This window comes from Hyla sarda, chromosome 11 (genome assembly GCF_029499605.1).
Source record: "Hyla sarda isolate aHylSar1 chromosome 11, aHylSar1.hap1, whole genome shotgun sequence".
In the NCBI taxonomy this organism is placed as follows: Eukaryota; Metazoa; Chordata; class Amphibia; order Anura; family Hylidae; genus Hyla; species Hyla sarda.
In genome coordinates this window covers 23,581,163-23,606,648 of record NC_079199.1, presented here as the reverse complement: position 1 = coordinate 23,606,648, position 25,486 = coordinate 23,581,163, and the positions used below count along the sequence as shown (strand labels likewise).

At 44.6% G+C, this 25,486-nt stretch overlaps 1 protein-coding gene across 2 annotated transcripts in view; it reads left to right on the top strand.

The window, feature by feature from the left end:
- ARHGAP5 (Rho GTPase activating protein 5) overlaps positions 1-25,486 on the top strand; it is a 98,018-nt gene that overhangs the window by 62,370 nt on the left and 10,162 nt on the right. For both annotated transcript variants that reach the window (XM_056547015.1, XM_056547016.1), the window contains one exon: positions 932-1,076. In XM_056547015.1, the coding sequence (XP_056402990.1) occupies positions 932-1,076 (145 nt within the window). The remainder of the gene's footprint in view (positions 1-931; positions 1,077-25,486) is intronic.

Sequence of the window (25,486 nt, the reverse complement as noted above, 5' to 3'; positions counted from 1 at the left end):
GAAAAGAGAGGGTAATCTGCTGCCATACTCCTGCTGACACCTTGTCTTGCTGAGAAAAAGATTGGGCATGGTGCATTTTAACTGCCTGATCTTTTTGTTCATGGGGAAATGACCTCTGTCAGGAGGCCTCTATACACAATAGATCAGTGTATCCCAACCAGGGTGCCTTCAGCTGTTGCAAAACTACAACTTTTAGCATGCCCGGACAGCTTTCGGCTGTCCGGGCATGCTGGAAGTTATAGTTTTGCAACAGCTGGAGCCACACTGGTTGGGAAACACTGCTTTAGATGGTCTTGCCAAAATCAATGGTTTCGGCCGACACATGTCTGGTTTGTATGGAAGAGGCCATATATTATGGACAGATAGCAGGTAGGGAGATAAAACGCATGATATATACATTTATAAAATGGAGTTCAGGCGTGGCAGTGAGCTGCAGCATGCATGCCTTCTCCCTCCCCCCCCACTCCCTTCCCTGCATGATTGAAGTACATGACTCAGTGCTTGAAGCCAAACCCCGTAAATCAATCATACAGAGCAGTGGTGGGGGGGGGGGGGGGGATACATGCTGCAGCCTAGCACCGCATTTACGTCTCTTGAGCTTAGAAGGAAAACATTATTTTATAATTTTGTTGTTTGTTTATGCCTTATTATCTCCCTATCCATAGCTTTGAGCATGATATAGAGCTGACAGATTCCCCCTTTTTTTTTCTTCTCATATATATATTTATTAGCCCTTATGCTCCAATCTATTGCACCGATACAAAACATATGTTTGCCATCTTGTCCGGTTATCCTTTTAATTTTTATGTGTAAAAATCAGCCAACAATCTGACCACAGGCCATTTCAGCAGCAAAGCGGGTTTTTTATGGTGACTCTTTTTCTGTAAGACTGTAAATGTTCTAAACTTCTTTTGATGTTTTATTATTGCAGAAGAAGAAAAACAAGCCCTTCAACCCACCGACACGGAGAAACTGGGAAAGCAACTACTTTGGCAAACCCCTGCACGAGCTTGTGAGCCCCGAAAAACCTATTCCTGTGTTTGTGAAGAAATGTGTGGACTTCATTGAGGAGTCGGGTAAGACACTATTTGTAATTCTTTACAGCAATTCAAGTGTTAGCATCTAGAGCAGTATTTCCCAACCAAGGTGCCTCCAGCTGTTGCAAAACTACAACTCCTAGCATGCCCGGACAGCCTTTGGCTGTCCGGGCATGCTGGGAGTTGTAGTTTTGCAACAGCTGGAGGCACCCTGTTTGGGAAACTGATCTAGAGGGTATAATGTAATCCTAAAAGGCTCTTAAGAGTCAGAATGCTTTTTGTATATATTTTATTTTAATTCATAATTCATTTTATTTATTTTTATTAATTTATGTATTTATATGTTTATATAAAGATCATTATTTTTTAATTTCTTTTCTTCTTTCCCCGTAAGAGAATTAAAATTTTTTACACAATATGATCTAATCACTTTATGTGCACTACTAACGGTGGGGACGACATAACTATCGCTTTCCCTACTATAGCGATGATGTTTCCAACCCACTGCAGCCTCAGTGATGATTGGCCGCAACGTTTCGGAAACGTAGGGAGAGCCAGTCACAGAGGATCCAGGTAGACGTGATCATCAGTGCCAGACTGAGAGAGAGAGGGGAATACGTTCTATTTTTAGGGTCTATTCACACGACAGAATTTCCGCTTGCGGATTCTGCCTCAAATTAAAGGGGTACTCCGGTGGAAAACATTTTAATTTTTTAATTTTTTTATTAATCAACCGGTGCCAGAAAGTTAAACAGATTTGTAAATCACTTCTATTAAAACATCTTTACTAGAGGTGAGCGAACTTACAGTAAATTCGATTCGTCACGAACTTCTCGGCTCGGCAGTTGATGACTTATCCTGCATAAATTAGTTCAGCCTTCAGGTGCTCCGGTGGGCTGGAAAAGGTGGATACAGTCCTAGGAAAGAGTCTCCTAGGACTGTATCCACCTTTTCCAGCCCACGGGAGCACCTGAAAGCTGAACTAATTTATGCAGGAAAAGTCATCAACTGCCGAGCCGAGAAGTTCGTGACGAATCAAATTTACTGTAAGTTCGCTCATCTCTAATCTTTACCCTTCCAGTACTTTTTAGCAGCTGTATGCTACAGAGGAAATACTTTTCTTTTTGAATTAAATTTTTTGTCTTGTCCACAGCGCTCTCTGCTGACACCTGCTGCCCGTATCAGGAACTGTCCAGAGCAGGAGAAAATCCCCATAGCAAACCTATGCTGCTCTGGACAGTTCCTGACATGGACAGAGGTGTCAGCAGAGAGAACTGTGGGCAAGACAAAAAATGTATTTAAAAAGAAAAGAATTTCCTCTGTAGCATACAGCTGCTAAAAAGTACTGGAAGGGTAAAGATGTTTTAATAGAAGTCATTTACAAATCTGTTTAACTTTCTGGCACCAGTTGATTTAAAAAATAAATGTTTTCCACCAGTGTACCCCTTCAAAGCCCAATAGACTTCTATGGGATTCCGCACTACTATTTACACTTCTGAATTTCCGCGTGCGGATTCAGCACCAATTCCGCAGAAGCCAGAAACCACCCAAATTAATGCGGAAGCGGAATTGGTGCGGAAATTCTGCCGTGTGATTACAGCCTTATTTTACATACTTTCAACCCTGTATTTAGGTTTTCATTTATGTCCGGTACATTTACTTGCCTTTATATGTGGGGTGGTTTGACTCCTTTTTTTGTGATTTCCTGGTCCCCCCAGGTTCCGCATTCCTCCAGTCTCGGGATGACTGTTGTCTCAAGGTTTTCCTAGGATCCTATTTGACTAGACACAACACCTGATCACAGGGGACTTGGCTTTTTCTTGTCTTTCCTGACCAGTCAGCCCCCTGATGGCGTTTGCGGTCCATCTGTACGTTCCGCTGCTCTGGCGTTCAAACAGTCTACAGACAGCGGGGAGCGCATTGAAAGCAGTCATCATAATCCGTCTAGTAGTCTTAATCCGTCTCGTACTTATCAGCTGCTGTATGCTCCAGAGGAATTTGTGTAGTTCTTTCCTGTCTGACCACAGTGCTCTCTGCTGTCACCTCTGTCCGTGTCAGGAACTGTCCAGAGTAGGAGCAAATCCCCATAGCAAACCTCTCCTGCTCCGGACAGTTCCTGACATGGACAGAAGTGTCAGCAGAGAGCATTGTGGTCACACAGAAAATAAATAAAAAAAAAGAAATGAACGTCCTCTGGAGCATAGAGCAGCTGATAAGTACTGGAAGGATTAAGATTTTTAAATAGAAGTAATTTACAAATCTGTTTAACTTTCTGGCACCAGTTGATTTGAAACCCTTTTCCCTTTATTTTGTGGAGCAGTGTATATTGAAAGCATAGCCTAGTATTTTATAAGTGATTGAAAATGAGATCTTCTCGTTTGCTAAGGAAAATCAATGTGTGGGGTTTTAGCAGTGTAGGTGTCAGTGAAGCTGAATTATCTAGCCCACCACATCACCGGCCCGGCCCACCTTCACGTCAGACTCCCGCCACCTTTCCTGCGTAAGGAAGATCCGATCTGTCACCGCGTCACATGGGAGGTGATGGGGCCGTGCGTCGGCGGCTGTTTCAGCCGTGTATGTATTTATTAGAGCCCTCGCGTGTTTACTGTATGCAGGATACGGTATCGCTTTACAGCTTCGCCAATAGCGAGGAAGGTGTTAAGGAGCTGTTGGTTCTGTGTGAAGTGTCTGGTAGGCAACACAAGCTGTGAGATTTGTGCCCAGCCGACACGCGGCTCCCAAACAAGCAGAAGAGGAGCAGATGCTGTCGCCATCACCCACTTCAATAAACAGAAGGATCAATTGTAACAAATACTCCCCGATTCTGCCTCGGCCCGAAGCTAGGAAATGCGGCTCGGTACGTCAAGCTAAATACCTTTTTAATGTGAAGCCTTTTAATGTAATGAATTATGTATATATCTATCCCCAGATCTTTAGCGTGTTATACGCAGCAGGATGTTGACGTGGAATCTTTTTATTCTTAATAGAATCTTTTTGGAGCACAGTCCTTGTCATTCGGAAAACGGGAGCCACTTTTTTTTTTTTTTTTTTTTTAACTTTCTTTTGCTTGAATAACATTGTCGCTGTGGGTTCAAACAACTAGCATTGGTGTTTCTTTTGACAGTGGTTCCTTTTAGGCCAGTATTTCCCAACTAAGGTGCCTCCAGCTGTTGCAAAATTACAACTCCCAGCAGGCCCGGACAGCCTTGGCGTTTCTGTTGACTGTGGTTCCTTTAGGGCCAGTGTTTCCCAACCAAAGTGCCTCCAGCTGATGCACAACTACAACTCCCAGCATCCCCGGACAGCCTTGGCATTTCTGTTGACTGTGGATCCTTTAGGGCCAGTGTTTCCCAACCAGTGTGCCTCCAGCTGATTCAAAACTACAACTCCCAGCATCCCCGGACAGCCTTGGCATTTCTGTTGACTGTGGATCCTTTAGGGCCAGTGTTTCCCAACCAGTGTGCCTCCAGCTGATTCAAAACTACAACTCCCAGCATCCCCGGACAGCCTTGGCATTTCTGTTGACTGTGGATCCTTTAGGGCCAGTGTTTCCCAACCAGGGTGCTTCCAGCTGATTCAAAACTACAACTCCCAGGATGTCCGGACAGCCTTGGCATTTCTGTTGACCGTGGATCCTTTAGGGCCAGTGTTTCCCAACCAGGCTGCCTCCAGCTGTTGCAAAACTACAACTCCCAGCATGCCAAAGGCTGTCCGGGCATGCTGAGAGTTGTAGTTTTGCAACAGCTGGAGGCATCATGGTTAGGAAACACTGTGATAGGCTAATTTAGCAGTACCGCAACTAATTACTGCATGTGTTTACTGCATGCCTTTGGCTCTCTGAGCATGCTGGGAGCTGTAGTTTTGCAACAGCTTGAGGCACCCTGGTTTTAAAACCGTGCAATAGGCTAATTTAGTGATACTTTAATTAACTACCCAATGCTATTGTGCCACAAATGACTGAAATTGCAGTTAAAAAAAATCAGGTTTTACAGCATTGTAATTGTTAAACACGGCATAAACGCATACAGCAATTAGATGCCGCAACGTGTGGAAAAAAGCCAAACACGGCGGACACAACAAATACCAGATGGACCCCGACAAATCTTAATGTCCATTGTGATGCCGGCTTGGGTTCCTGATATCTTAAAGTACAGAATAGCACAGCATTGATATATATATATATATATATATATAGATCAGGGGTGTGGAAATTTTATTTAAAAAAAACTACTTGTCCACCGGATTAAAATGGAGCAAAATCTACTTGTCCCTCATGACGATCCACTTGTCCGGGCCAATTTTCGCCCTATAATAGCCATAACTACCTACTATAAGGATACCTTTTAATTTTTCAATAACATTCTCTGAACCCAAAAAAAAAAAAAAAAAATAAATAAATTAAAAAAAAAAAAAAAAAAAATATATATATATATATAGTGAACCCTCGACTTATGATGGCCCCGACATATGATCATTTCAACATATGATGGCCTCTCAGAGCCCATCGTATGTTGAAGGCAGCATCGAGATATGATGCTGCTGTGTGTCGGGGCCATCGTACAAACAGCTATCTGACAGCGCTGACAACTTCACCATCTGACAGTTGTTTAATGTCCCCGTGTGCCCCGTTCTGCCTCCTGTTCCTCACATGCTGTCCTGCTAACTCACGCAGGCTTCCACTGTGAGCTCCGTGTAAGCCCCGCCCCCCCAGTGCAGCCATAGCCAATAGCCTGCAGCATCTTGCTGCAGGCATCCATTGAGCTGCTCCCCTTCCTTTCCTATAGAGCTGTAGTCAGCAGGATCGTAATGAAGGACATTCTGTCCCCCCTGAAGGTATTTATAGAACTGTACAGTACTGTATGTGATGTCACACATCACATACAATACATATACACACAACACACCCCATACATCAATGTTTCCCTATCAGTGTGCCTCCAGCTGTTGCAAAACTATAACTCTCAGCATGCCCAGACAGTCAATGGCTGTACATGCATGCTGGGAGTTGTAGTTGGCACCCTGGTTTGTTAAACACTCCCCATACACTCCACATACAATGATCATTCCAGAACCAATTAGCAGTTTCCCATAGAGATATGTATTCAACATACAATGGTTCCGAGGCCCCAGAACCAATTACCATTTTTACATAGACATATGTACTCGACATATGATGGTTTCAACATATGATGGTTCTCCTGGAACCAATTAATATCATATGTTGAGGGACCACTGTATATGTGTGTGTGTGTATATATATATGTGTATATATATATATATATATATATATATATATATATATATATATATATGTGTGTGTGTGTATATATATATATATATATATATATATATATATATATATATGTGTATATATATATATATATAAAACTAAAGGGGATGAGTTCACCACTCCTGGTGTGACGGAGCTTTCAAGGGCCACTTAGCACTCCGCGGGCTAGCTATATATATATATATATATATTTAGGGAAGTGAAATTGAAATAGTAAAAGATAATTTTGCAGATTTGGTGGTTTTCTTTTCTACGCCATTTACCTAGTGGTTGAGGTAACATGTTGGTTTTATACTTTAGGCCGCCTGATTACAGCGATACCAGATTTGTACCGTTAGCCTCTATACCTTGATAACGTTGGTTTACCCAACGAAACGTCGGGAAGCGGAGGGCTATTCATGTTTTAACCAGCAGCTATCAGTGCCCATCCGCAGACTAGTGCTGTCAAAGCACAGTATCACTATTAAAGAAGTTACAGGATGCATGCATACTATATAGGCAGCTGTGTTTTTAATCACTATACCGGAGCTCATACCTTTTTAAATGACTCAATAAAATTCAGTTTTAAGGGGGGTTTCTAGTTTAGGGTTAACCCCTTGGGGGGCGACCCCTAAAAGGTGGTTTTATACTTTAGACCGCCTGATTACAGCAATACCAGATTTGTATCGTTTACGTCATGTTTTACTAATTCTGGACTTTTTCTAATTTTTTTTAATTGCCATTTTTTAACCCCTGTAGCTTTATTTTTTTCCCGCATACCAGGCTGTATGAGGGCTCATTTTTTGCGCCATAATCTGTTTTTTGTATCGGTGCCATTTTGGTATTGATCTGACTTTTTAATTGCTTTTTAACTTTTTTTTCTGGGATATTATAAAAATTGCAAATCTGTGGTTTGGTATTTTTTTTACATTTACCGTACGGGATACATAATGTTATATTTGAATAGGTCGTACAATTATGCACGAAGCGATACCAAATATGTTTATTTTTATTATGTTTGCATGTTTTTATATAGGAAAAGGGGGTGATTTGAACTTTTAACATGGAAGGGGTTAATGCAGCGGTCTTCAAACTGTGGCCCTCCAGATGTTGCAAAACTACAACTCCCAGCATGCCCGGACAGCCAACGGCTGTCCTGGCAGGCTGGGAATTGTAGTTTTGTAACATCTGGAGGGCCACAGTTTGGAGACCACTGCGTTAATGTGTCTTTCAAACTTTTATTAAAACTTTTTTTTTTTTTTTTTTTTAACACTTTCTTACACTTATATGAGGAATCATTAGATTCCTCAGACAGATGAATAGAGTTTTATTGAACTCCATTGACCTGTGTGCTCTGTGATCCATTGATGGAGCCTGTTCCAGCCAGGATCTATCAATGACAGAGCGAGACAGCAGGGAACAGAGGTAAGTCCTCCGGCTACCTCCATGGTGGATCTCCCCCCGCGATCGCGCTGCGCTCCACCCCACTAGCCCACCAGGGAGCATTCACATGTCCCTTTAGATGCCGCTGTAAGCTTTGACAGCGGCGATCTAAAGGGTTAATAGCCAGCCGCGGCGATCTCCGCATGCTGGCTATTAGCGGCGGCCCCCGGCTACTGAGAACAGCCGGGGGCTGCAGAGTATGGAGCGGGCAGGAATCCCAAGCCCGCTCCATACATACTGCAGAGCGCCGCATGCATCTCCCCGTGCAGACGCGCCTCCTCCCCTCAGCTCTTCGAAGCTACAGCTGGGGGGAGTGAAGGCAGAAGACGCAGGTCTGCACGGGGAGCAAGAAGCCACGCCCCCTCATCTCCCCCCGCAGGTCTGCACGGGGAGCAAGAAGCCACGCCCCCTCATCTCCCCCCGCACGTCTGCAGAGCAAGAAGCCAAGCCCCCTCATCTCCCCCCGCACGTCTGCAGAGCAAGAAGCCAAGCCCCCTCATCTCCCCCCGCACGTCTGCAGAGCAAGAAGCCACGTCCCCTCATCTCCCCCCGCACGTCTGCAGAGCAAGAAGCCACGCCCCCTCATCTCCCCCCGCACGTCTGCAGAGCAGGGGAGAGGAGACACATACACAGCTTCTCATCTCCCCTGCTCTGCTTCGGAGGACACAGGTTTTTACAGCCGGGGGCTGCAGAGTATGGAGCGGGCAGGAGTCGGGAGCCCGCTCCATACAGTCTGCAGAGGTCCGGGCGACTTGTCAGGTCTGGCCCTGCTTGCCCGAAGCCGGGCTAAGGGCCGGACAAATTCACCTGCCCGGCGCCCGAAACTGCTTGTCCCGGGCGTTGGGCGATAGGAATTCCACATCCCTGATATAGATATATATATATATGTATGTGTATAGATAGATGGGTATTCATTGTATAAAACATGCAACCCCCAGTGCCCCACATGCATCGTGAACCAAACCTAAAAATACAGTAACCCCCCGACATGCGATGGCCCCGACATATGATCAAATCGACATACGATGGCCTCTCAGAGTAATACGTAATACGATGCTTTTATATGTCGGGGCCATCGCATTAACTGCTATCCGACAGCGCAAAATGCTTAAGCTGCTGCCGGATAGCAGTTTAAGCATCCCTGACAGGTTCACTTACTTATTCCCGCTGCTCCGGGTCCACTTCGCGATCCTCCGGCGTCTTCTGCATCTTCTCCAGGGTCCGGGCCTCGCTTTCCGGCGTCGTTATTACGTCGCTGCGCAATAACATCACCAGGAAGCGAGGCCCGGACACCGGAGAAGATGCGGAAGAAGCTGGAGGATCCCGAAGAAGACGCCGGAGCAGCATCGGGAGCCCCTGGGACAGCATCGGGAGCGGTGAGGACGCGGTCCGGAGCGCGGGGACAGGTGAGTATTAAATGCACTTTTTACATTGCACGAATCCCTCAACATATGATGGATTCGACAAACGATGGGTCGTTTGAAACGAATTACCATCGTATGTTGAGGGGCCACTGTAATTTGAAAGTGAATGTGTGTGTGTATGTATATGTGTGTATGTGTGTGTGTGTGTATATATATATATATATATATATATATATATATATATATATATATATATATATATATATATATATATATATGTATGTACACAGTTATATAGTTATATATACATACACTTTTTTAAAGACTTTTTTCCTTATCTGTTTATATTTTCTGATAAAAAATTTTTTATTATAAAGCCTTAGGCTGCCGGGGCATGCTGGGATTTGTAGTTTTGCAACTGCTGCAGGCACCCTGGTTTGGAAACACTGCCCCAGAGAACTTGTATGAGTAATTATTCCATTGCTCATACTGATCAGTGTAGGACAGATGTAAGAAATCTGCACTCTATTGGTAGAGCCTGGCAGGCGTCATCAATAGCAGAGCCCCAGCCGCTGTGTAGAACAGGTTTTCCCAACCAGGGTGCCTCCAGCTATTGCAAAACTACAACTCCCAGCACACACCGAAGGCCAAAGGCTGGGAGTTGTAGTCTTGCACCAGCTGGAGAGCCACAGGCTGAGGATCACTGCCTTTTAGAATGCCGTTTAATAAAAGCTGATAAAGTTTGTGAGGCGACGGAGCGCTCGCCGCGCTTGTTTCTCCATAATCCTGGCGCACGCTGTGTAATTGATGGGCTTAAGGGCACATACAGATTGTTTGTGGCAGGGGATAATTAACAAGCCGCGCTCTTACTCAGCACATGCTCTGCGTACGCTTTACGGGAGGATGGCATTTTATATACTCCCGCTACCCAGGCCACACTTATATGCCCACATTAATGGCCCAGCCCCAATGATTGTCTTGTTAGAAAGGATTATAGTCTGTGAGGTCTTATTATATAAAGATACTACGTGATTATAGGACGGCGCAACCCGATTCGCGTTGGCAGAGTCTTCTTGTGACTATGAAAAGATATGTATGTTTAATCCAAGTCGTTCGGCTATGAAAGTAGGATTCTGGTTCAAAGCATTTCTGCCCTTGGGGGTCTGACTGCGGACACCCCAATAATAATTATTCCTTTATTCAGCGCAAACCTATTCCGCAGTGCTGTAGAGACTTTCATAACTTATATCTGTCCCTGTCCCCAGTGGGACTCACAATCTAAATTACAAAATAAGGGTGTATTCACATGTACAGTATCCTGCACACATTTGATGCGAAGGATTTGAAGCTTTAAGTACGTAGCGAATACGCTCCGTGTGACCCTACCCTTAGGTGCTGTATGCAGGATACTGTACCCTAATAGTAGGGTCACACAGAGCGTATCTGCTGCGTATTTCACGATGCGGATGTGCCAACAGCTCCCTCCTGTGGCTGTCGCTCTTGTGACTGCCATTGGGGCATCCCCAGCGTGAAATTCGCTGGCCAGGATGGGACACCCCAGCGGCCAGTAATTGCATGAGCCAGCAGGTCCTTTACCAAGCTTTCATCTCAAATATAAGACAGAAGATCGAGGAATTGGACAGAGACGAACTGAGGCTGCAGGGGAACCAGGGCTAGGTAAGTATGGCTTATTGTTTTATTTGTATTTTTTTAAAGGCCCCAGCACCATTTTACAATCAACTGGCTCCAGAAAGTTAAACAGATTTCTAAATTACTTATATTAAAAAAAATGTTAACCCTGCCGGTACTTACCAGTTGCAGAAGTTGAGTTGTTCTTTTCTGTCTTGTCCACTTTGCTCTCTGCTGACACCGAACTGTCCGGAGCAGGAGAGGTTTGCTATGGGGATTTTCTCCTACCCTGGACAGTTCCTGAGACAGACAGAGGTGTCCGCAGAGAGCACTGTTGTCAGACTGAAAAGAACACCACTTCAGCTGCTGATAAGTACTGGAAGGATTAAGATTTTTTTTAATGGAAGTAATTTACTAATCTGTTTAACTTTCTGGAGCCGGTTGATATGAAAAAAATAGTTTTTCACTGGAATACCCCTTTTTGTTTTGGGGTTTTTGGAGTAAAGGAAACAAGAATTACCCGGAGGTAATCCTTGAACGCACGGAAAGAACACAAACTCCATGCTATAGGGTACTGGGGTCAAATCCTGCCAAAGGAAACAGCTTTTGGTGGGATTTGAACCCAGTACCCCAGTGCTCCAAGACAACAATGCACCCCAATTCATACCCCCATGAAGAACACTGCAGCATGTGATTGGCTGAGCAAGAATGGGACGTCAAAGGTAGCAGGAAAAAATAAAAAAATGGGGAGCGTATCAAGGGGGGGATCAGGGGCTGACGGAACGGCAGGTATAAAGCCTTCTCTAGAGCCACTTGTTGGATGTAGCACCCCTTTAAGTCAGTAGTTTCCAACCAGGGTGCCTCCAGCATGTTCAAAACTACAACTCCCAGCATGCCCGGACAGCCTTTGGCTGTCCGGGCATGCTGGGAGTTGTAGTTTTGTAACAACTGGAGGCACCCTGGTTGGAAAACACTGCTGTAAGTCAGTGATCAAGCACTGATTTACAACTACGCTATAGCTGGTGGTCTCCACAAGTCAACACAGTACCCCCCCCCCCCAAGTGCCTAGCGTGAGAAATGGAGAAGTGACAGCATTGTGCTTCCTCTTGTCCTTCCTTTCTCTTCGTACAATTGACATAGTGAACTGTCTGCAGCACATGGCACCTTTTCCAGTTCACAGAACCCTCCTTATATAAGCCCGACCACAATGGCCCTCGTCCTCCCAGGATCCGCCATTGAGTGCTCATTTTTCCGCTGCACCGACTCGACTCTGCGCGCTGCACCTCCAGCCATACTTTATTCCTTGTTGCAGCTTCCTCCTGTCCTCTCCATTTATCAATTATGGTAGTTTTTCTGCACACCTCCTGGCGCTTTAGTTTTTTATATTCTTTTATGTCTGCTATTGAATTCTATAATCCTGTATTTTCTTTGGTCGGAGGGAGGGGGGGGGGGCAGGCGAGAGCAAGGAAACCTTAAATGTTCCATTAAGGTTTATGGCCGTCTGGGCTCCGTAGCTTTGGGGGTTAAGATATTTTCAGCGGAGCTTATTTAAAGATGCCTGATAATGTACACATTTAATATAACATGCTTCTTTTGTTTCGCCGCCCCAGGAATTAAATTCAAGCCGCATCTTGTTTTCCTAAAGCAATGTATAAAATGTATGTCATTTCATCAGACGTCCTACCTGCAGCCTAACAAGTCGTATTTACGTGGATACAGTGGGGCGACATAGATATACCTCAACTATGATAGTCATCATAGATATACCTCAACTATGAGAGACAGAATGAGAAAAAAATCCATAAAATCACATTGTCTGATTTTTAAAGAATTTATTTGGAAAATAAGTATTTGGTCAATAACAAAAGTTCATCTCAATACTTTGTTATATACCCTTTGTTGGCAATGACAGAGGTCAAACGTTTTCTGTAAGTCTTCGCAGGGTTTTCACACACTGTTGCTGGTATTTTGGCCCATTCCTCCATGCAGATCTCCTCTAGAGCAGTGATGTTTTGGGGCTGTCGCTGGGCAACATGGACTTTCAACTCGCTCCAAAGGTTTTCTATGGGATTGAGATCTGGAGACTGGCTAGGCCACTCCAGGACCTTGAAATGCTTCTTACAAAGCCAATCCTTCGTTACCCAGGCAGTGTGTTTGGGATCATTGTCATGCTGAAAGACCCAGCCATGTTTCATCTTCAATGCCATTGCCCCATTCATTCTTTCCTTTACACGGATCAGTCGTCCTGGTCCCTTTGCTGAAAAACAGCTCCAAAGCTTGATGTTTCCACCCGCATGCTTCACGCTAGGTATGGTGTTCTTTGGATGCAACTCAGCATTCTTTCTCCTCCAAACATGACGTGTTGAGTTTTTACCAAAAAGTTCTATTTTGGTTTCATCTGACCATATGACGTTCTCCCAATACTCTTCTGGATCAAATGCTCTCTAGCAAACGTCGGATGGGCCTGGACATGTACTGGCTTAAGCTGGGGGACACGTCTGGCACTGCATGATTTGAGTCCCTGGCGGCGTACTGTGTTACTGATGGTAGCCTTTGTTACTTAGGTCCCAGCTCTCTGCAGGTCACTCACTAGGTCCCCCCGTGTGGTTCTGGGATTTTTGCTCACCGTTCTTGTGATCATTTTGACACCATGGGGTGAGATCTTGCGTGGTGCGCAGATTGAGGGAGATTATCAGTTGTCTTTATATGTCTTCCATTTTCTAATATTTGCTCCCACAGTTGATCTCTTCACACCAAGCAGCTTGTATATTGCAGATTCAGTCTTCCCAGCCTGGTGCAGGTCTACAATTTTGTTTCTGGTGTCCTTCGACAGCTCTTTGGTCTTGGCCATAGTGCAGTTGGGAGTGTCACTGTTTGAGGTTGTGAACAGGTGTCCTTTATACTGATAATAAGTTCCATTAATACAGGTAACGAGTGGAGAACAGAGGAGACTCTTAAAGAGGAAGTTACAGGTCTGTGAGAGTCAGAAATCTTGCTCGTTTGTAGGTGACCAAATACTTATTTTCCACCAAAATTTGCAAAAATCAGACAGTGATTTTATGGATTTCTTTTCTCATTCTATCTCTCGTAGTTGAGGTTATACCTATGATGAAAATTACAGGCCTCCCTCCTCTTTCTAAGTGGGAGAACTTGCACAATTGGCGGCTGACTAAATACTTTTTTTGCCCCACTGTAGTACGGTAGAAAATGACTGCGATCTGGACTCCGCAGAGCCACGAGGTGCCAGGTTATTAACATTCTGGCCTTATTAATAGGCCTATGAGTAATACAGAGTAATGTATAATGCAGTTATGTCAATGGCTCCTTTACTAGCAGAAAGGAACTCCGTCCGGTCATGGAGGAAAGCTGAGGAGGGTTATACAGATTTCTTACGGTTGTCAGAATTTAGGCCAACAGAAAGTGAATATACCAATTTTAGGGGGGGGGGGGAGGAGGAATTTTAGTGCATTATGAAACACATGAAAAAATATCTATATTTATTCACTTAATTAATTACACTTTCTAATTTGGGGATTTACTAAGCACAAGCCTCAATTGCTTCAATGGGTTTTCTAGGCTAATACAAATAAAGCGCTATCCACGGGATAGACCAGCGGTTCCCAAACAGGGTGCTTCCAGCTGTTGCTTCCAGCTCCCAGCATGCTGGAAGTTGTAGTTTTGCAACAGCTGGAGGCACTCTGGTTTGGAAACACTTGGATTGACCATCAATCTCTAATCGGTGGGGTGCTGATATCCAGCACCCCCACATATCAGCAGATTGTCATGGCCGTGGCACCCACCTCATGCAGTGAGACAGTTGGCTGTGTAATTCACTGTGTAATGGTGGCACCGCATTACTTCAGCTCACCTTTTGTTCAAGTCATTGAGAGCTGAGCTGCAGTAACCGGGCATGGCCACTATGCCAACCGCTTCCAGGTGGAGCCCTGCATTGGGATTGGGATTCCGCAGGACCCAATAAAAAAAACTTTGGTGATGAGGTTGTTGCAGGCGGGAGCGGGCGGTCACAGAACATACAGCTGGTGCTGCAAAATCCTGCGCATTCCTGCAAACCTCTGAAATGGCACAAGGGGGGGTGATTAAATTTTTGCCGTAGCGGGCGGAAAGGTATACACATGTTGCAGGAGCGGTACAAACACCTTGCGGGAGCGGGCAGTAATCGTCCAAAATTGTACAGGAGCGTGATTAAGAAAACAGTCCTGTGCAGGGCTCTACTTCCAGACCCCTTTCACTGTGGGGTGTGGGTGCTGCAGCTGTGTGTCTACTGGGGGTGTCAGGTGTTAGCACCCCACCATTCAGTGATTGATCGCCTATACTGCAGGTTGGGCTCAGGACAGAAATTCTGTTATTGATCTTTTTTTCTCTGATAAGATTTATTACAGAGTTCCTTACATATGTTATCAATTTATGTAAAGTTTTTTTTCTACCACAGTGTCTATTAAAGGTGCAACCCATAGGAGTTCAGGACTGACGTTCTATCACTCATCACAGTGTATTCCTGGGAGATGCAGCTGCAATGGGCACTGTTGTATGTAAAAACATTGCATAAACGTCACACCCCCTCCCATAGACATGAATGGAGGGGGTGTGACGTCCCATCTCCAGTCCCGGAAGGAAAGAGCTTTCCGAGACTGGCGACTCAGCCCTGCATAGAATGTGGGTGCTGCACGGAGATCGAGGCATGCCCTCACCCGCAATCAAACATCTTATCTCCTATCCTTTGGATATGGGATAAGATGTTTTTGGCCGGATAACCCGTTTAATTTCATTTTCAAGATTTACTTAGAAAGGGAGTGAAAGGAAAAAAGCAAACAGATTGTAAAAAGACTACATAAACTTGCTGTATGGGATCTCGCTGTATGGACTCACCTACTATATCACTGCACTCCTGGAATATTGTCAGTAGTAGTGTTTAAATGGATATGGACATGCTAAATCCCCCACTTCTTCTGCTGTCATGTCGTGCGGTTCTCTTCTTCGCCCTCCTGATAATGTTGTGTGCCAGCAGAAACTACCCGCTTAGCAGGTAGGATGCAAAAGGGGACCGCAGTGGGTACCGGAACATGTGACAGCAGCAGAAGTGGGGGATCAGTGGAGGTGAGTAGGCAAGCTTTTCTATTTTCAGTGCACAGGGGAGGCATATAACACAAATTCACAGATAGCTGAAATTAAAGGTGGCTAAAGTTGTGAATTGTCTTACTACCTTTGTTGCTTGCTGATCCAGAACAAGGATTAGTTAATGAATATTGATAATGAACCTGAATATTATTTTTAATATCTGTAAGAACGATCAGTACGACTGTATTGCGGAGAACTTAAGCGAGATGGAAGTGAGGATGCTGTGCACTGTTGCAGTATTCTCCTACGGGTCCCTGGGGGACAATTAGTTTAGCACTTTTGTCCAACAGTGAAGAAAAACCCAAGCCGCTTCCCTACGTGTGCGTGCCATGGCGGCATCTCCCTGCCAGCGGGGCATCACTACCAGGATTGTGGAGGTTTATAATATATATCTAAAATAGGGGCTGACGGAATGGCGGGTATAAAGCTTTCTTTAGAGTCACCTATTGAAGGTAGCACCTCTGTAAGTCAGTGTTTCCCAACCAGGATGCCTCCAGCTGTTGCAAAACTACAACTCCCAGCATGCCCGGACAGCCGAAGGCTGTCCGGGCATGCTGGGAGTTGTAGTTTTGCAACAGCTGGAGGCACCCTGGTTGGAAAACACTGCTATAAGTCAGTGGTCAGGCATTGACTTACAACGACGCTATAGTTGTAGGAGATATGTATTTTCCTGGGCCCAGGATTGTGGAGGTTTATATATTTTTTAACTGGTGCCAGAAAGTTAAACAGATTTGTAAATGACTTCTATTAAAAAAAGATCTTTACCCTTCCAGTACTTTTTAGCAGCTGTATGCTCCAGAGGAAATTCCTTTTTCTTTTTGAATTTTATTTTTTTTGTCTTGTCCACAGCGCTCTCTGCTGACACCTGATGCCCGTATCAGAAACTGTCCAGAGCAGGAGAAAATCCCCATAGCAAACCTATGCTGCTCTGGACAGTTCCTGACACGGACAGAGGTGTCAGCAGAGAACACTGTGGACAAGACCAAAAAGAAAAGAATTTCCTCTGTAGCATACAGCTGCTAAAAAGTACTGGAAGGGTAAAGATTTTTTAATAGAAATAATTTACAAATCTGTTTAACTTTCTGGCACCAGTTGATGTAAAATGAATAAATATTTCCACCGGAGAGTACCCCTTTAACTATTTCAGTATGCAGTTGTGCACAGATACATATATTCATTAGATAGACCCAAGATGTTATATTAGTTTATTATTATTATTAGTTGCGTTTCCAACTTATATTTTCATTAGAGCTGTTAGTGAGCTTAGAGCATGCTGGGAGTTGTAGTCGTGCAGAAAGTTGGAGACCACTGCTTGAGAGGAAACCTCTGCCTTATGTTTTTTTTATGCATTTCCCATGTATATTTTATTCCAGCGATTGCAGAACTACAACCCCCAGCATGTCCTGACAGTCGGTGGCATTGTCTTCAGTGCAGTGCTCTCCAGCTGTTGCACAACTACAACTCTGCCTTCAGGGCACGATGAGAGTTGTAGTTTTGCAATAGATCACTCCTTCAGAGGAAACCATAAAGGTAGCCTGTGACCTATTTTGTTACATACATTTCCCGCAGTGACCTCCAAAACTACAACTCTCAGCATGCCCGGACAGCCTCACAGTTGTAGTTTGGCAAAAGGTTGGAGACCGCTGCTTCAAAAGAAACCTATAGCTGCCCTACAGTCCATTAGCAAACGACGTGATGTTTTATGTTGGTTTTATAGGCAGACCGAAATTATGGCGGATCATTTGCTGCTTGTTACCAGGGAAACCGCAGGGAATTTGATCACGTTATATAGCCGTATTACCCTGACTTCAGCTTAAACAAATCCCCAGAGCCAGGTAGCCAGCGTGCCAGGAAGTTTTCTGCCAGTGCAGTGGTCTCCAAACTGTGAACCTCCAGATGTTGAAAGACTACAACCCTCAGCGTACTGGGTTTTACACTTTGGAGACCCCAAGAGATGGGGGGGGGGGAGATTTATCAAAACCCGTCCAGAGGAAAAGTAGCTGAGTTGCCCATAACAACCAATCAGATCGCTTCTTTCATTTTTTTAAATGGCCTGTGAATAATGAAAGAAACAATCTGATTGGTTGCTATGGGCAACTCAGCAACTTTTCCTCTGGACGGGTTTTGGTAAATCTCCCCAGTTGCCTTTCAACATCTTTGGATATAGTCCATTTCTACTAGTCTATCTACAGCAAGAAACAACATTAACTTTGCAAAGGGATTTATTATTTTGCTTCTACAGCTCCACTGCCAATTTATACATCTCCATGGCAACAGACAACAAACTGTAGTCAGATCCCCTAGCCCTACTTATAAGTTGGCCGTACAATAGCCATAGGCCAAACAAGATTGGTCTCCCAATCCTAAAGCGTATTTGGCTGACAGCCATCCCTCCCCATACACACTAATCCCAGGCGCCAGGTTGGCATGGCAACTGAATTTTGTTCTGGTTCCTAGGTCTTCGCCAGCCCCTTTCCAAATTATGACGTCCATTTACGTCTTGAGATCGGTGAGTGAGTATGGCGGGGATTTTGGGAGCTGACCCTACATTGTAATTGGCAGGTATCAGCTGCTATATGAGGGACATCAGAGATCACTCCGATTTCACCACGGTTTAAATGCCACAATCACGGCACTTAAAGGGGTACTCCGGTGGAAAACTTTTTTTTTTTAATCAACTGGTGCCAGAAAATGTAACAGTTTTGTAAATTACTTCTATTAAAACATCGTAATCCTTCCAGTACTTATAAGCTGCTGAATATTACATAGGAAATTATTTTCTTTTTGGAACACATTTCTGTCTGACCACAGTGCTCTCTGCTGACACTTCTGTCCATATTAGGAACTGTCCAGAGCAGGAGAGGTTTGCTATGAGGATTTGCTCCTACTCTGGACAGTTCCTAAAATGGACAGAGGAGTCAGCAGAGAGCACTGTGGTCAGACAGAAAGGAAATTCAAAAAGAAAAGCACTTCCTGTGGAGCATACAGCAGCTGATAAGTACTGGAAGAATTAAGATTTTTTAATAGAAGTAATTTACAAATCTGTTTAGCTTTCTGGCACCAGTTGATTTAAAAAAAAAAAGTTTTCCACCTGAGTACCCCTTTAACACCTTCCCGACCTATGACATACCTGTACGTCATGAGTGGGAAGGTGTTCCCGACCCATGACGTAGCAGGTACGTCATGAACATTTTTGCCGCTACCAGCGGCATCCCGCAGCGCCCGGTAAGATGGTGGCTATGATATGGCACTTAAGCCAGCCATCTTACCATGCGACCACGGGGGGTTTCATCCCCCCCCAGCGATCGCTGCTATCAGCTGGTCAAATCTGACTAGCTGATAGCAGCGTTTCGCTATCAGAATACTTAGCAGCACGGTGTGTGAGTCGGGATCACGGGGATCAGGACACACACCGCTCTGCTAAGTGTTTCTTACCCGTCCCCCGGCATCACTTACCCGTCCGAGCGGTGTCCCGAGCGGTCCCGGCGGTGGTGCATCCCGGCGGTGAGTTTCCGGCAGCAGGGCGGCATCTTCATTGGCAGCAGTGAGATCGCCGTAAATCGATCTCACCGCTGCCTCTGGGAGTTTCAAAACTGCAACTCCCAGCATGCCCAGACAGCCTTTGGCTTTCTGTGCATGCTGGGAGTTGCAGTTTTGCAACATCTGGAGGTCCACAGTTTGGAGACCACTGTATAATGGTCTCCAATCTGTGCTCTTCCAGATGTCTGTCCAGGCATGCTGGGAGTTGTAGTTCTCTAACATCTGGAAGAGCACAGATTGGAGACCATTATACAGTGGTCTCCAAACTGTGGACCTCCAGATGTTGCAAAACTACAACTCCCAGCATACCAGACTGCCCAAGCATGCTGGAAGTTGTAGTTCGGCAACATCTGATCCTTCAGATATTGCCGAACTACAACTTCCAGCATGCCTGGGCAGTCTGGGCATGCTGAGAGTTGTAGTTTTGCAACAACTGGAGGCACACTGATTTGGAAACACTAAGTTAAGTAATAAACTTTCAAGTGTTTTGCAACCAGTGTGCCTTCAGCTGTTAGATAACTACAACCCCCAGCATGCACGGACAGCCAAAGGGCATGCTGGGAGTTGTAGCAGTATGCCTCTAGCTGTTGCATAACTACAAGTCCCAGCATGCCCTTCTGCTGTAACTGCATGCTGAGATTTGTAGTTTTTGCAAAAGCTGAAGGCACACTGGTTGCGAAACACCAGTTTATCTAACTCCGTGTTTCGCAACCAGTGTGTCTCCAGCTATTGGCAAAACTACAACTCCCAGCATGCACAGACAGCCAAAGGGCATGCTCGGAGTTTTAGTTTTGAAACAGCTGGATGTTCCCCCCCTCCCCCAATGTGAATGTACAGAGTACACTCACATGGGCGGAGGTTTACAGTGAGTGCTGCAAGTTTTAGATGGCGCAAGTTTTGCGCTGCAGCTCAAACTCCCAGCGGCAAACTTGCTGTGAACCTCTGCCCGTGTGACTGTACCCTAAAAACACTACACTACACTAACCTAAAATAAAAAGTAAAAAACACTACATATACACATACCCCTACACAGCCCCCCTCCCCTCCCCAATAAAAATGAAAAACGTCTGGTACGCTACTGTTTCCAAAACGGAGCCTCCAGCTGTTGCAAAACAACAACTCCCAGTATTGCCGGACAGCCATTGACTGTCCAGGCATGCTGGGAGTTTTGCAACAGCTGGAGGCACCCTGTTTGGGAATCACTGGCATAGAATACCCCTATTTCCACCCCTATGCAAATCCCTAATTTAGGCCTCAAATGCGCATGGCGCTCTCTCACTTCGGAGCCCTGTCGTATTTCAGGGCAACAGTTTTGGGACACATATGGGGTATCTCCGTACTCGGGAGAAATTGCCTTACAAATTTTGGGGGGCTTTTTCTTCTTTAACCCCAAGGAAAAGGTGAAGTAGGGGTCTACACCAGCCTGTTAGTGTATAAAAATTTAATTTTTTACACTGACATGCTGGTGTTGCCGCATACTTTTCATTTTCACAAGAGGTAAAAGGGGAAAAAAAACTCAAAATTTGTAATGCAATTTCTCCCGAGTACGAAAATACCCCATATGTGGACGCGAGGTGCTCTGGGGGCGCGCACAACAAGGCTCAGGAGGGAGAGTGCACCATGTACATTTGAGGTGATTTGCACAGGGGTGGCTGATTGTTACAGCGGTTCTGACATAAACGCAAAACAATAAATATCCATATGTGACCCCATTTTGGAAACTACACCCCTCACGGAACGTAACAAGGGGTATAGTGAGCATTTACACCCCACTGGTGTATGACAGATTTTTGGAACAATGGTCTGTGAAAATGAAAAATACAATTTTTCATTTGCACAGTCCACTGTTTCAAATATCTGTCAAACGCCAGTGGGGTGTAAATGCTCACTGCACCCCTTATTAAATTCCATGAGGGGTGTAGTTTCCAAAATGGGATCACATGTGGGGGGGGGGGGTCCACTGTTCTGGCACCATAGGGGCTTCCTAAATGGGACATGCCCCCCAAAAACCCTTTCAGAAAAACTCACTCTCCAAAATCCCTGTCTTCTTTTGGGCTCAAAATCTTTTTTTTTTTTTTTTTTTCTTTTGGAGTTTGTGTGGTAACCGGTGAAAACCCATGCAAAAACAGGAAGTGCAAATACAACCACTTTAAACATTTTGTCCTTGGTGGGATTTGAACCTAGGATCCTACCGCTGCAAGGCAACAGTGCTAACCAGTGGTGCTTTTTCAGGAACCCTGGTTTTAGCATGGACAGGCTAGGTCCGCCATGATCCTGCTGAGCGGGTAATATTACGTATGGACAGATAAGAACATACATCCCTTTAAAGGGTTTCTCCACCATAAGGTGATTTTAGTACGTACCTGGCGGACAGTAATGGACATGCTTAGGAAGGATCTGCGCTTGTCTTGGGGCTAAATGGCCATGCTGTGAGATTACCATAATACTGTGGTTAGGTTTTTGTGAACCGGTATTTTGAGTTTCCTTCTTTGCCTACAAATCCCAGAATTCCATTTTCCTCCCTCCCACACATCAGCCACTCCACCCATTGAAACATAAATGAGCTGCATCCATTCAAATGACCTGTGGTTTTCGATCAGGGTGCCTACAGCTGTTGCATTAGTTGTAGATTGATCTCTCTCCCACCAAGCGATCGCTCCACCCATTGAAGCAGACAGGCTCCCTGTCATCAGCTGACTAGTGATGTCAGGTCTCGGACGCATTGCAACCTGGGAAAAATCTGAGACAACAGTCATTTTGTTTGCTGTTAAAAATAAATATTGGGGTGAAAATCACATAAGAATTGTGAGAAAACCGTCACACACAGGTACAGACACTATATTATGAACTACACTAACTTTACAGCCCCTGTAGCATAGTCAAATAGAAAATAATCCTGGAATACCCCTTTAATAGAATACAGCTACTATCCATCCTTTTTCAGTTCCGCTTGTTCATTTAGAAAAAAAGTGAACTTTTCTACAAACATCTGAAACTAATAAACCAGAAGAACACGTGGAGAGCGGGAAATAGCATTTTCTTCATCATGAACTTGTCTTAGTTCCTCTTTGTCTTGTGTTTCCAGTTCCTTTTAGTGTAGACTCCTATTAAGGTCGGAGTTTATCCTAGGGCTATATCGACTTTATGTGGCTCGTATAGTTATTAAAGGGGTATTCCTATGGGCAGAGGTGATCCCTTAACGCAGTGTTTTCCAACCAGGGGGCCTCCAGCTGTTGCAAAATTACGACTCCCAGCATGCCCGGACAGCCTTTGGCTGTCCGGGCATGCTGGGAGTTGTAATTTTGCAACAGCTGGAGGCATCCTGGTTGGGAAACTCTACCCTTAAAGGAATACTCCACTGGAAAACATTTTTTACAAAATCAACTGGTGCCAGAAAGTTAAACAGATTTGTAAATTACTTCTATTAAAAAATCTTAATCCTTCCCGTACTTATCAGCTGCTGTATGTTTCGCAGGAAGTTTTTTTTTCTTTTTGAATTTCCTTTCTGTCTGACCACAGTGCTCTCTGCTGACACCTCTGTCCATATCAGGAACTGTCCAGAGCAGGAGAGGTTTGCTATGGGGATTTGCTCCTACTCTGGACAGTTCCTAAAATGGACAGAGGTGTCAGAAGAGAGCACTGTGGTCAGACAGAAAGAACTACACAACTTCCTGTGGAGCATATAACAGCTGATAAGTACTGGAAGGGTTACGATTTTTAAACAGAAGTAATTTACAAATCTGTTTCACTTTCTGACACCAGTTTATTTCGAAAAAACTGTTTTTCAGTGGAGTACCCCTTTAACCACAGGATAACGGGAAAAAAAGCTGATCGGTGGGGGTGTCCAACCTCTGGGACCACCACAGACTGAACTGTGTGAATCGCACATGTGTGACCAGGGCTCCATTTATCCTCTATAGGGCCTTCGATCACTAAACTCGGGGAAAGTCTTGTCCCTCTTCTTTGAATCGGAGTGTCGTACCCTTACAGCTCAATGGGGGACATGTATCAAAGATTTTACCCCTGTTTTTTGTGTGTATTTTTTGCGCAAAAAGCCATTTTTTTGTGCATGTTTTGGTAGAGCATGTCCTCCAGATGTGGCCGAATCGGGGTACCTTGGAGTGCCATATATAGTACGCATGCATTTTTCCTTTACGCCAAAAATTTGGCCGCAAGAGCTGTTTTTTTGCGCACATATAAGCCATCTTGGACTTAACGTAGCAAGATGCTCTAAATCATCGATTCTATTTTTCAAAGAGTGGATTGAGGAGATTACTATATTTGCCCGCAATTTATGAAACTCATTGCGCTTGATTGATAAATTTTGCGCTTCTGCACATAATTTAGAATTCGGGAAAAGGGGTAAACTGCTTCTACCATACACAAATAATGATACATGTCCCCCAATGTGTTATTCCATATACTGGAGGGGATATCTATCTATATAGGGGATATCTTTTTCAGATGGAAATTCCCATAAAAAAAAAAAATCCACCACTTTTTTTTTTTTGCATGTTTGTGTAAATATTTACTAATTACGACAGCGAGTCACCTAATCTTAGATCGATGTCCTGCTGCGGCCCCTTATTTATAAGTATGTAGCTCCGCCCATGGGGATCCCTGTCTATAATAGGTCTTTTTATGGAGGAGCATAAGACTGTGTATTGCTATGGAGGAGACACAGTGATCTGTATGTTTGTTCTTTAGTGGAGTTTGAATGTCTGTCCCCATGAGAACTACTACGTCTTGTAAATCTGCAATGTCCATTTGTAGCTGTGCATTTACCATTGGCTGTGCACTAGACGGATATTTAAATGGGCACTCTCATTAAAACTAGTTTTTGCTATTGCACTCCTTAAGGTAAATAAAAAATCTTTCTAATGTACTTTGTTTTAAAAAAAAAATCCAGTTTTCTATGTTTTATTTGTGTTTGAAAAAGCTGCCACTAGGTGTCTCCCTACTTGTCCAGAGCACATTTCCCCCCCATCTCTTGCACAGACTTTGGACTCCTGCTGGCCTGGCAGGAGTCTAAAGTCAGGAAATGCTGAGGGGTGTGTGTGCAGCCTTATCCAATCATAGCTCATCTCACACACTGAACTGCTCTGGGCTGTGTGTAGCAGAGTGAGGGAGGAAGTTCTCCCCTGTATGGCTTCAGATGATGTCACACCTGCTGGGGAACGCCCCTTCCCAGTCTGTGTATCTGACCTGAGCAGAAAATAAAGAGCAATATCAAGGCAGAAAACTAAAAAATAATAAAAATAAAGGCAGGGGGTAGTTTATCATGATGGGGGCAGTGAACTGGGAGGATTATAAAATTTAACAAGATCATGACAGGTACTTTTTAAAGAAAAGCGACATTATGGTGTGTATATGCCGTTACGGATACATGTATCCTATGAAGGATTGCGATGAGATAACACAAATCTGTGTTCACTTAGCCATCTGCAGGGAGAAGTAACTTCTGGAAGCGATCCCCAGTCGGTGACCGGCACCACCCCATCTAGTGAAAGTCAGATGTTGCTTGTGACATCTGGTCCTAGACCGGAAATAACTGCATGATGATTTATAGTAACCAAGCAGTGGGTTGAGCCTTGTTGTATCAGATTGGATACATGTGTTTGTTTTCCACTATAGATAATTTATCATCACTGAAAACTGCAAGTATTCCCCGTACACATGTAATGTATTACTCTAGATTCACCCATCATGTGGCATCTGCTGTACATACACCTAAAGGGATTACGTTCGCTCTATTTGCTGCAGAGACTGTTGGATAGTTGTTAGGGTGTAAAAGCAAACTGTAGCTTTTGTGGAGATTGTTGATGGTGGTTGCCAAACTTATAAAACTGTGTTTTATTTCTCAGCCAAGTGTCAAGGAGGTGAAGCTGCACTGCTTGAGTGTCACAGCCTGGCACACCTCCTCATCTGCCTTCACCTCCTAGCCCCTCCTGGATTGACCCACTGTATTCCAATCAAGGTGGGGCTGGTAGGTGATGGTAAGTGAGGAGACATGCCAGGCTGTGACACTCAAGCAGTGCAGCTTCACCTCCTTGACACTTGGCTGAGAA